The sequence below is a fragment of the Ambystoma mexicanum genome, chromosome 6p (genome assembly GCF_040938575.1).
Source record: "Ambystoma mexicanum isolate Mex_15411 chromosome 6p, UKY_AmexF1_1, whole genome shotgun sequence".
Lineage (NCBI taxonomy): Eukaryota > Metazoa > Chordata > Amphibia > Caudata > Ambystomatidae > Ambystoma > Ambystoma mexicanum.
In genome coordinates, this window is record NC_090935.1 from 1,375,104,358 (window position 1) to 1,375,116,084 (window position 11,727).

The 11,727-nt window shown below is 44.1% G+C and overlaps 1 protein-coding gene across 3 annotated transcripts in view; it reads right to left on the reverse strand.

Annotated features, from left to right (window-relative positions):
• TNKS (tankyrase) overlaps nucleotides 1-10,881 on the reverse strand; it is a 2,071,987-nt gene extending 2,061,106 nt beyond the window's left edge. For all 3 annotated transcript variants that reach the window (XM_069626094.1, XM_069626093.1, XM_069626092.1), the window contains exon 1: nucleotides 10,375-10,881. In XM_069626094.1, coding sequence (XP_069482195.1) covers nucleotides 10,375-10,834 — 460 coding nt within the window. In that variant the 5' untranslated portion in view covers nucleotides 10,835-10,881. The remainder of the gene's footprint in view (nucleotides 1-10,374) is intronic.
• Nucleotides 10,882-11,727: the final 846 nt, after the last annotated feature.

Genomic DNA, 11,727 nt, shown 5'->3' on the forward strand with positions numbered 1-11,727 from the left:
TTGCACCAGCTATAGCCCCAGTCATGATACTAGAGCAGTCCACACATGGGCAACGCCACCGTTTAAGCTAGGTAAAAAAGTTATTCAGAAAACACCCATTAACAAAACTAAATCTTACACTGCAGCTAAAAACAAACATTAGCAGAACCGTAAAACCTCAGAGTACTCATAAACTTCTTCTAAAAGCAGATTTAACAAATTTCAAAACAAGCATAATTCATAAACATCTTCGTGGAGTCCATACAGGACCCAATATTAAGACACTTTTGCAATACTGTTGAGCCAAGCTAATGTTCCAGCAGCCAAGTGTTTGCAAAACATTAAATGTCTGCACAAGACTTGTTCAGTGTTCGAAATGGCTGGGATATAGTTAGCTCCTGGCTAAAGCCTGGGAGAGCGTCATTGTCTTGACACCAATAGCTACATTTGGCTCCACGGGCCAACTGGTGTTAAGCAAACATACCTATGCGACATTAAATCTGTGTGTTTGGCAATGTGTATAAACAAACATTGGGACACATCCAGACATTTATACCATAATTGGTCATATATAATTGACAAAGTACAGTAAGCATCATATGTGGAAGTTACCTGTACAGAATGCTACTTAACAGCTGCTGGTTCCAAAGTGATAGCTCATGCTTACAGAGTGATGACGAATACCCAAGAGTTGCCGTCAGCTCTGCTTAGTCAAATACAAAGTTCGATTCCTGCTTGTCTATTCATGCCAATTTAGTCTCAATGTATTTCTTGTTAATGTATTCTTAGCCTTGCTAACACTGGTCAATAGGTTTAATTTAAATGTCCTGTTATTCTATTATCTGTTCATATCTAGCTCTCTTGAAACGCTGCATTCGCAATTACTGATTTTGACAAGTGAAGGTGAGCCTTGAATAGATTAAGTGAAGTAAAACAAGCCCAGATATTACAGTAAAGTATGTTAACAATTATAATCTAGGTAAACACTGAAGGGTTCCAGATTTTTAAAAAAACGAACACTGAAAATGGATCAATATAAACGAAGAGAAAACCATGGGCAAAGTGTCAACGATTAGTCATTTGAGGGTAGGCTCCTGTTCATATTGAATAATTTCCAGCTATTCTTTTGAGATCATGTTCACCAAGTGTGGGCTCCACTGTCTGAACTGTGTACATCTTGATTCAGAAAAATATACTAAAATTAGGGTTGGGCATGGTATGTGAACTTAGAAGGAAGGATTCAATGGGGGATACACTTGACCAAACTTGATATGGTGGGGGATACTGTAGGTGTGTTGCAACTAATCAGGCTTATATACTCATGAACTAGGGGGGCTCTAGGTGTACAGCAAGGACAATTTATAGCAGTCTAGAGGGTAAGACAGTGGTGCCCCCATATCACAGCTATTTACATTTTTGATACTCAATTACTGTGCTCAGATAGTTAGATAATGCTAAAATATTTTAAAACGACTCATATTGTGAGTCCTAAACATATTTTAATGCAAATATGGGACATGCATTGTAGAAGTACAATGCACGCAATTTTTAATGACAAAGTGAGCTCTCTGCTGCTACATGGCAGCAAAATCTGGGGTCCCGCCGAATGTGTAGCAAAGAAAACCCTAAAAAACAACAAAGAAATGTTGGAAAAATATGGGGCGTACAAATATGCACAGCCTATTGTCCCATCAATATGAATTTTCACAGGAATATTACTCTTCAGAGAAGAAAACAAAGTTACCTGGTTTTAAAACACTACTAAAAAGTTGCAAGTCCTGGAATCAACTTTCAGCGTAATAAAAAGGGGGATTACAAATGAATGTGTTGCACAGCAGAAATCAGATTGGGAAAAAGCTTATACACGGTCACTAATATGTTATGCAAAGGTTCCAATTTCCTTTTAAGTAGAAAAGTAAACATCCAACATCTACAGGGTTCGAAACTGAGGGGAGCTGGGAGCTATTTAGCTCCTGCTTGTAGCGTAGAAGAGCCTGATTTGCTTGAGGCCAACAGCTACTTTTGGCTCCCGAGGCCAACTGATGCTGAACAAACACCTATGTGGGTTTTGGACAATCTATAAATAAACATTAGGAGACACCTAGCATGTCATTTAAAGCATAAAGGCTCGTAAATAGGCAAAATTATAAATTGACATCTTATGTGCATGTTAGATTTGTGGAACGCTGTCCGTCTACTAGCTTCTTGTTCCTCAGTGGTAGCTCCCGTAATCAAACCTTCCAGGATTTTACGGCTTGAAATGGCAAACTTTGCGGCACAAACCTTTATTTATTGCAGCATTTTTGCGGGACATTTTGTATTAACTGGAGGGTGTAAGATTGCCACATTGCAGGAAAGAGGCAGAACACAAGGCTACAAGAGAGGCAGGCTAGCATCATTATGTATCTTTTGTATTCATTTAATAGGAAGAGTCCCAGATGTCTCTGGCTGGGCAGAACAGCGTTTTATTTGGCTACATTTTTGGTTTAATGTGCATGCCTATTCAATACTATTAACTAAATTGATCATTATCAGTTGTAATGCTGAAAATGTTCCCCTTCTTTAACACCCACACACCTCTCTCACCAACTCCCCATCACAATTTGCATTCCTGAACCTCTCACTCTGTCATACAAATACTCACGTGCTATGTCACACTGTCAAGTCACAATTTGCACTCCCCAGCCTCTGCCACACTCCAAATCGTATTCCCAACTCACACCTTACGCTCTACAATTCCTCCCGCAATATACAGTCCTGCATTCTTTTGTGCTGCTTCTGCATCGTTTCTCCCATTCTATCGCACTCTTCCCTCATCATTTTCCCCCCCAATCTGCAGCTCAATGCCTCTTTCCGGCCAAACACTTCATCTCGGCTTTCTGGCTCACTGACCACACGCTCCCTCTACTTTCTGTACCTTTACTCGCTCTCAGATTTCTGGCCCACTGCATCCTCTGCTCTCTTGTGCACCACTTGCTCCTCTGACCCACTGCTCTGCCTCTGCTTTTTGCCTATCACTTCACATCTCACCGATCAGTCTCCAGCTCTCTCCTTTCCCTCTCAGTGTGACAATTTTTTTTATTTATTTTTTAAAATGTAGATTTTGACCCAGTTCCTGAAAGAAAACGGGCCATATAAAAATATAGCCGAGTATATGCTATTTTTGGACAACCCATTTGTGGAAATGAGCAGGTCAACTTATTCTCAAAGGTGACCGGGGCATTTCCAATGGCTTAAGCTGTAGCGTAAATTGGGCGCTGGCAAGCTGCCTTGAATAGGGTTCTGGATTGTTTGACTGAAGTGTAATTATTTGCAGCGGAATTGACCATAGTCCATTTCGCGCGAATTGATTTGTACTTCAGCCAAACAACCCAAAGTGTACCTTTCACCACCACCCCACACCCTACTTAACTGCTTGGTCGTTGCTGCTTCCCCTGCGGTGTCAGATCCGTCCCTCTAATACGGGTCAGATCTGACTCTGCAGGGTCCCTTTATAGTTATTTTCTTTTTTTTCGGTCTCCCGCCTCCAATTTTGGAGGAAGCGGGGCACACCCACGCAACCCCTAAGCCCAAAAATACTGAACATGGGGAGAGGGTGACACCCCTGCAACACGTTCTGTTTTTATTTAAATAAAAAAAAATTTATTGATTGAATGGTACTGTTCGAAATAGGCACCTTGAATAGAAGTGCTCTCCCGACAGTGTTCTGCAAGCTCCAGTGCCTTTCTCAGGGACAGGCCCTTCGTGGGCCTGCCGCTGTAAAATGCAACCCAAAAACCACATATTTATCCTGTTTGAGGAACAGAAATGCAAGCGACACAGCGGCGGTTCATACCTTAAAAGGAATGCATGACAGGGTCAGGAAAGATCCCGTCATGCATGCAGTGGCACCACCACATCCTGTGCGCGTATGGTTGCCTACAATTTCTGCACATTTAAAAGGGCATCTTGCTTGGAAATGTGGGTTGTGCTTTTAAATTGGCAGAAACGCCCCCCGATTTGCTCAAGGAGGTGAAAAGGGCCATCAGAAAGGGCGCGCATATAAATGTACCCATTCAGTTGCCCCTTGTGGATTTGGCTGCTTTTTTTGGGCGCAAGTGATGAGATGTTCGCATTTCATTTCTTGCGTAAAAAAAAGTTTAGAGAACCTGGCACCCTGAGTATTTTTTTTTTTAAACAGTCCTTTTTGCAGATTCTTTTTTTCCCAAAAGATGCTGTTTTGCACAAAACAGCCGTTTTCGCTGCTTGCGGGAACGCAAAATCGCTATTAGCTGGACGGTCTGCATTATGCAGGACACCCAGGAGCTGCTTTGAACGCCTGTTTATCCAATCTTAATTTCGATCCCCGTCATCATGTCACCTTAAAAACAGGATTGGTGCATTGGCATGCTTTAGTGCATTACAGTTGTGTGTGACTAAATGCAACTAGTGGTTGAAGACATGCCAAACTGAAGGACATGAAAACTTAGTACATCCTCCATAGATATGGTGAATTATGGACAGATCCACACTAACACGCAAATCCCAACATCTTGGAAAACTGAACATATTGTCCCAGTCTATAAGAAAGGGGAAAGAACGGATCTGGATTACTTACCACCTTTTGGCTATGCTGGATGCAATAAGCAAATCATGTGCACATTTTTTTTTTAATTTAAAGATTTAAGAATATAGAAAACCAGCAAATAAATTCTATATACATTTAAAACTGGGTTATGGAACGCTTCATAATGTCATCATCCTCCTCCAACAGCTGATTGGAGATGTTTGTCTCAATATTGCCATAGTCAACTTCACAGCTGCTTTTGATATAACACATCGAAACAAATTGTGGCAGAAGCTTATTAGATGGGAAAAACTGAATGTGCTATTAAATAGGTTTCTTTGACAACAGGGTGTATAAACACTGTAAGGTTGGACACTGAAGGAATGCCAACAACACCTATTAAAAACTAATCGAGGATTTGAAACAGGGAAGTGTTCTTGTCCCAGAACTGTTTAATTTGTATCTGGCTGATTCAAACGAAAAATTAATTGGAGGCCACAATTTCCTGCCAAAACTCAATTCAGAGCATATCCTATGGTTAAGCTATGCTGATTGGACATTTCCCTTGTGGATCATGTTCAGTCTGCCAATTCACCACAAAACCGAAAGAATTTAACATTGGGACCAGAACCTGGGTCCTGAATTCTCTGACGAACTGTAAAATCAAACAAGTTATCTAGAAGGCCAGACGAGTCGGCCTGCAAACATCAGAATCTCCGAACATCGGTCTTGGATCAGGTGCAAAACTATCTGTACCTTTAGTAAATCACTATCGAAGCACACCATACTCCAAATGGTTGATTCTAGATGTGGTTAAAGAATCTTCCAATATATCATGTTGCCTCCAGCAGAAAGAGGCAAGATGGATTCACAGATTATCGACCCACACTCATGGCTTAAATGAAGAATTCTTGCCTTTGACTTAACCACACAACAAGACAAACAATCTTTTCATTTCCTTTAGAATGACATCTTTTGTCCACCTGAACAGTTTTTTTTTACCTTTGCAGAGCTTCAAGTGCCCGTTGTCACCTAGTTTTGACACTCTGCACTGGGGATTTATCCTTGCCAGGTTCGAGTGTGATCACATTAACAAGATCAGCACCTCGCTACACTTTGTGATTTCTCATCTCTTCCCATGTATCTGCAAACACCCCACTAATGCTCATTGCCGCACAGATGCGTCAGTTTGCTTGCTAAATGTATACATGTCTCGGTGTTCACCATCATCGATGAACATCAAACATTCCTTGGTTTTATAGAACATATCAATAATTAAGCACGCATCCAATGCGATTTTGATTGGATTTCACAGGTTTCACTGTCTCCCATGAACTTCAAGCCATTGTGGTTTGAACAAAACAGGTCAACATTTCAGCACTTATCCAATGTGGATTTGGTCAGACAGTACACCCTTTTTCACAATGCATGCACGAAGTTGTGTGCTGCTCTTTAACACACCCACCTGTGTAAGAGGATGTGTCTCAGCAGCACGAAACATGATTGGTAACAATGCCAGTTGTGTAATTGGGAAATTTTCCCTTCCCTGGCTGAGGGCTCGGCAGAGTTTTCGGCTCTCTCTCAGTCACAGAACACAGAGGCCTGTCACTGTACGAGCCTATCAAACGTCAGATCCAAGTTCATCTGACTACAAGCATTTAGCTAGTGACGTTGCTCTAGTCCAATGAACAAAGAGCTGCAGCCTTTCCAGGTCTATGGACACCTGACCTATCAGCCTCATGTTCAGCCGACACACCCCCGCTTCACAGCGAACCATAGCTTGCTGCTCTTTTAGTCTTGTTCGTGACACCCGAAGCATGGCTCAGCCTTTGTAAAGATGGCTCGCACTCAGTGTTTTACTATCCATGGGGGGTCCGCAGTGTCTAATTTACGAATTCCAGAACTTCGTCAACCCAGCACGAGCAAGCCTGCAAGGCAAGTGCCTTCTTGCCACCACTCGCACACAACACCAGCATTAATCCAAACGCATAGCATATCCTCCTTTACCCACTAGGATACACAAAGTCAGATGATATTTTCATCCACATGGGACCGCGAGATGGGAGCCAATAATTTGAATGCCCAAACTCCACAGGTCGCCAATCTTCACCGAGGTTTCCAATCAAGGTACCTTGATGTTTCCTTTTTCCAAAGGTCTTTCATTCTAATACTTTTGCAAAGTAAATGAAATAACAAAAATATGTGTTTTCATTGGACTACTCTTCCAATTAAAAAAAATTGGATATCAGACCGACCTTTGGTTTAATTACTATTTCAGAATCACAACGCCTCCTTCGAGACCTGAGCCTGTTTGAGCAAAAGGAAGAGAAATGAGAAGCAAAGTCAGAAGGTGAGAGCAGAATTAATTCAATAATAAGGAGTAGGGGGAGAAAGATGGCGAGAAAGGGTTTGAAAAAAGTAATCTATGGTGAGATGACAGTGTGCAAGAGGTCAGAAAAATAAGACTTTAGCTGAAAGAAGGCAATTGGAGTAGGGAGCATGATAGGAAAAGTAGGAGCTATAGTCTGCTGCAGTTTTTAGCTTCAGCCAGCTTCTTTCTAATCGACTGAGAACCTGTTGCATGGTGTCGATGTTTTTGCGGAGGATAGAAAGAGGAAGCAGGATAGAGAATATCAAGCGAAGCGGAAAGTGAGGAAGAAAGTGTTGAGGCAGCCTCGTCAGCTGACAGGGATGCAAAGGATGAATGAGTGGGTAAAGCAAAAGTACAAAATGAGAGAGAGGAGTATTGAAGTTGCGTAGGAAAAACTGAAACTGAGGGAAGATGATTGGAGAGATATACTGGAAGTTGGGACACAGAAGATGTAGATATAAATTCTAAGCAAGAACCAGAGACATGAGAGGGAGGAGTGAGCAGAGGTGCCAGAAAGTCATCAAGAATTGAAAGTAGTGGAAGAGTAGAGTATGTCAAAAGGTGGAGGTTGAAGTCTCCCAAGACTATCAGGAGTGGTAGAGGGTAGAATATAGGACAGAAGAGTATCAATGTCCTCGCAAAATGAGCCAACCGGCCCGGATGGGCAATAGATTAACAGAAAAGAGATGGGAGAGAAGGCCTAGAACTGTATATGAAAATTCTAAAGAAAAAGACAGAAGAGTCAGAGTTGTAGGAGTAAGTATAAAGGAGGAGCGAAACAAATTACCAGTGCCTCCACCGCGACATGGGGTATGGCAGAAGATGTAAGAGAAGTAGAAAAGGAGGCAAGAATAGTGGTATCCAGGCCTCAGTGACAGAGAAAAATCAAGATTTTGTCGCAAGAAGAAACCAAGGACTAAAGAAGATTTGTTGCAAAGGGATCTAGCGTTCCATAGTCTAAAATTGATAGGGACGACATTAGAAACAAGAGACGGCTAAATCAAGTCAGCAAAGTTCCGAGTAGAGATAGGTCGCTTGTTACCCAGACAACACAAAGGCATTCTGGTCTACGGCCACATAGAACCCATACATATGACAAAAGGGAGAAATAGTGGGCCGAGCACAGAGATGGAGCAATCGTGGTAACCAGCTGATGAGCAAGCTGAGCATGCCAGTAATGAAAGACCAGGTGAAATACTACCTGCATCAGGATGGCAGTCGGACAAGCATGTCAAGCTGATGGTAAACCCTGCATTGGGGCGCAAACTTCTGGATAGCTGCAGACAGCAAGGTCTTGACTTTCCCCCCCGACTTCCTGGTGGAGGCACTTTGCCAAGTTGATCCCATCAGGACCACTTCCCCCAGCAAATCAAACCTTCGAACTGCAACGGAGACATTTGCCACTCCCACCTCATCAAGATGTGACTTGACCCCCTTGTGCCCATTATCGTCAAATTCATCAATGCCTCCTTCGCCTCCTGCTCGAAGCCTGGGCCACACCCCGACTCAAAAAACCCTCCCTCAACGCCACACTCCCCACCAACTACCACCATATCACTACTGTACCATTTCTTCTTAAAATTCTTGATCGAACTGCTTACACCCAACTCCAAACCCATTTGGAAGCCTTAACCTTCTTGGCTTGCGCCAATCTGGCTTGAGACCGAGGCACAGCACAACGGCTGCCCTCCTTGACCTCCAGCTCGACAGTATATGCGATGCTGGAGAACTCCCCAACCTCCCCCTACTTGACCTCTCTGCTGCCTTTGATATTGTTCACCACATCACCCTCTGCCAGCACCTTACCTCTAAATGTAACTTCTCAGAGAAGCCACCAGTTGGTTCAATTCCTTTCCCTCGAGCGCTCTTTCAGGAGTTCACTGGCTCTGAAGCAGCTGACACTATCTCTGGCTCATATGTGGTGCTGCAAGGCTTGTGCCTGTCACCTACGCTCTACAACATGTACACCAAGCTTATTTTTTACCACCTTGCCTTTGACACCCAAGTCTTACTTGAACTCACTGGATACCACAGCTTAGACTGACAAAATCCATTGGGTCTAAAGTATCATCTAAGCTTGGATGGCAGACCATCAGCCCTGCCTGAATGATGAATCAAGAGCTCCTCATTGTAGGCTCCCCACACTGACTCCCAACACCTGGACTAGGCCTTCGTATCCATCTCCATTGATGCTACATCGCTGTTGTCTCCAGCCATGTGAAAACACTGGGCTTGTACCTAGATTCAGAACTATCCATTCAAAAACATGTTAAGGCCCTTGCCTCATCAGCAGCATACACCAAGCTCAGACGCAGCTGCAAATGTCTGCTGACAACTGCCCAACGCTAGCCAGAGCCATTATTGTCAAACTGAATTATTGTAACACCACCCTCTCTGGCACCTCTACCAAAAACATAACCAAACTTCAACTGACACAAAACAATGCCCTTCGGGCGGCATGGGGCATAAAGCAAACAGATCTCATCTCTCAAGCAAGGTTTGAGGCTCACAGGCTGCCCATCAAAGCCTGCATGGATTTCATTATCGATTACTCATCGGTGCATTCACAATACTGCACCTACCTTCCTCAACCAGCGCATCGCCAAAAACGTCAAGCCACGCTCCTTGTGCTCTACTACCATGGCCTTAGCCACACCAATACACCAGAAAAAGAGCAGACAGAGCAAGCTTCCCTTTCATAGCTCCTACTCTCTGGAAAGTCCGTCCTTCTTGTATTCAAGAAGAGCCCTCTAACCCAAACTTTAGAAAAAAAAACCTGAAAACTGTACTGTTCAAATATGTATATGACTTGTCCTACCTACCATGTCACGACTGCATTGCTTGTTAGTATATGCACCATCACACCTCTAGGTCTGGTCACTACCAACAAATGAAATAAATGGTTTTATAATTAAATCAGGCAAAAATTAGAATTGAGTCCTTTGTTAAGATCAAAAGAATAAAAGGGTAATTCCTGGTTCATACTAAAGGAGAACATTGAACAAGTTTCCCCTTTCAAATATTTAGGGGTAAACATTGATGGTGGTAACAGTACCGCTAAAATAGATGATATTAACATGAATGCCATAAGAATATTTGCAGCTATAAAGAACTCTGTTAAGACACAGAGAGGTAATTCCATAGAGGGAATGTTAAAAATGTATAAAGGGTGTAGCATTCAAGATATCCTCTATGGTTTGGAATCGTATACTAATTTAAAAACTGACTGGTTGAGTGTTCTTGAAGACCAATTGTGGAGTCCTGTACTTGGCTTGAGCCATGTGATTTCTATACAGGCAATAGGATAAGACTAAAGACACAGAAACTTATACAGTTTAAATAGACTTCAAGATACGGGCTGACACCCAGTGTCAGTGACACTACACAGGCATAGAACAGAAAGTAGACGGTAGGGAGCCAAACGGTTATTGTCAACAGCTGTGCCATGGTTTCACAGGTACGCCCCCCGTTAATTTACCGGCAGCGAAGTGCAGCGGGGTGCTCTTCCTTCCGGCCATGTCCTTGGCATTAACGTTGCCGGTGTCCACCAGACGCTTCACCCGGGACACGTCCCCATTCCTGCAGGCCTCGAAGAGCTCACGGAAGGCGCCCGACACGCCTGCGGCCTCTGCCGGGCTTTCCGCAGGACTGGACCCGGAGGAGGGTCCCCCAGTGCTGCCGCTGCTGCTGGATGAGGAGCAGGAACCTGCTGCAGTGCCAGGAGGTGAGGAATCGGGGAGACAGGGGCTGCAAGGTGCGCCTGCCAGGGGAGCAGTGGGTATAGTGGAGCTGGCCTCTCCCTCGGGCTCAGCGTCCAGGCCACGCCGTGGGGAAAGGCTGGGGCTGTGCGGCGGTGAGGCAGGAGCAGCGGGAGCAACCGAGGGCCCCACGGGGGGCGGCAGGTGATGTTGTTGCTGGGTGCGACGTGACGCCGCCATCTTCCCACAGCCCTGCACTTGTCACTGCGGTAACGCAGCCATGACAACTTCCGGTGCTGACCAGATCGAAGACAGGCGCTTGCCCTCACTTCCGTTGCTCAGCTGGGCATGAAGACTTCAGATGGTCCTTTTTTTACCTCAATGAAGCACGCTTAAGTTCTGCACATAACAAATCGCATACCACAGAGCTGTACTGCAGACCCATTTGCAAACAAAAGGCAGACAAGAAATCCAATACCCTCAACGTTGGCCTCTTAACTAGATCGAGACTGTTGTTGCACATTGAATTTTAAAACATTTTATATCTGCTTTGGTTACTATTAAAACGTTCAAACTTATTACACATTCATGACTATACACTCCATATAATGCACAATGTTTTCCAATGCGCATTCCATATTAATCAAACTCCAATACAAATTTAAATTGCCTGATAATGTATAAAAAATACAAAAATAATGTTAATTTCATGCTGTTAATATCATATCGCCTCACAAAAAAGTCACACAATTCAAGCACTGCTAAAGTTAGCGAAAGTTGATTCTATGCCAAGACCAGAGGTTCGGATTGTTATGTTCCGCCCTGCGTCCCGCTATGCGGTGACGCAGGGCGTGCTGAATAAAAGCCCCGCTCCCGCGCTCGGGAGGCAGTTCCGGGGCAGACCATCCACCTGTGTGTGCGTGCGAGTTATTTGAGCTCCTGCTGGCGCTGCGCCATAGGCCGTGCGGCCTAGCTTACTCCTCCAGCCCTCGTGCGCGCACACCGAGGGCTGGAACATAACACGGATTAGGCTTTCTCATCAACTTTACTGATCACCGCGCTAGTGGTTGCCTGAGGAGATCACGACAGCACTGAACAGGTACACGTCGACATGGCGGCCGGCACGTTCACCC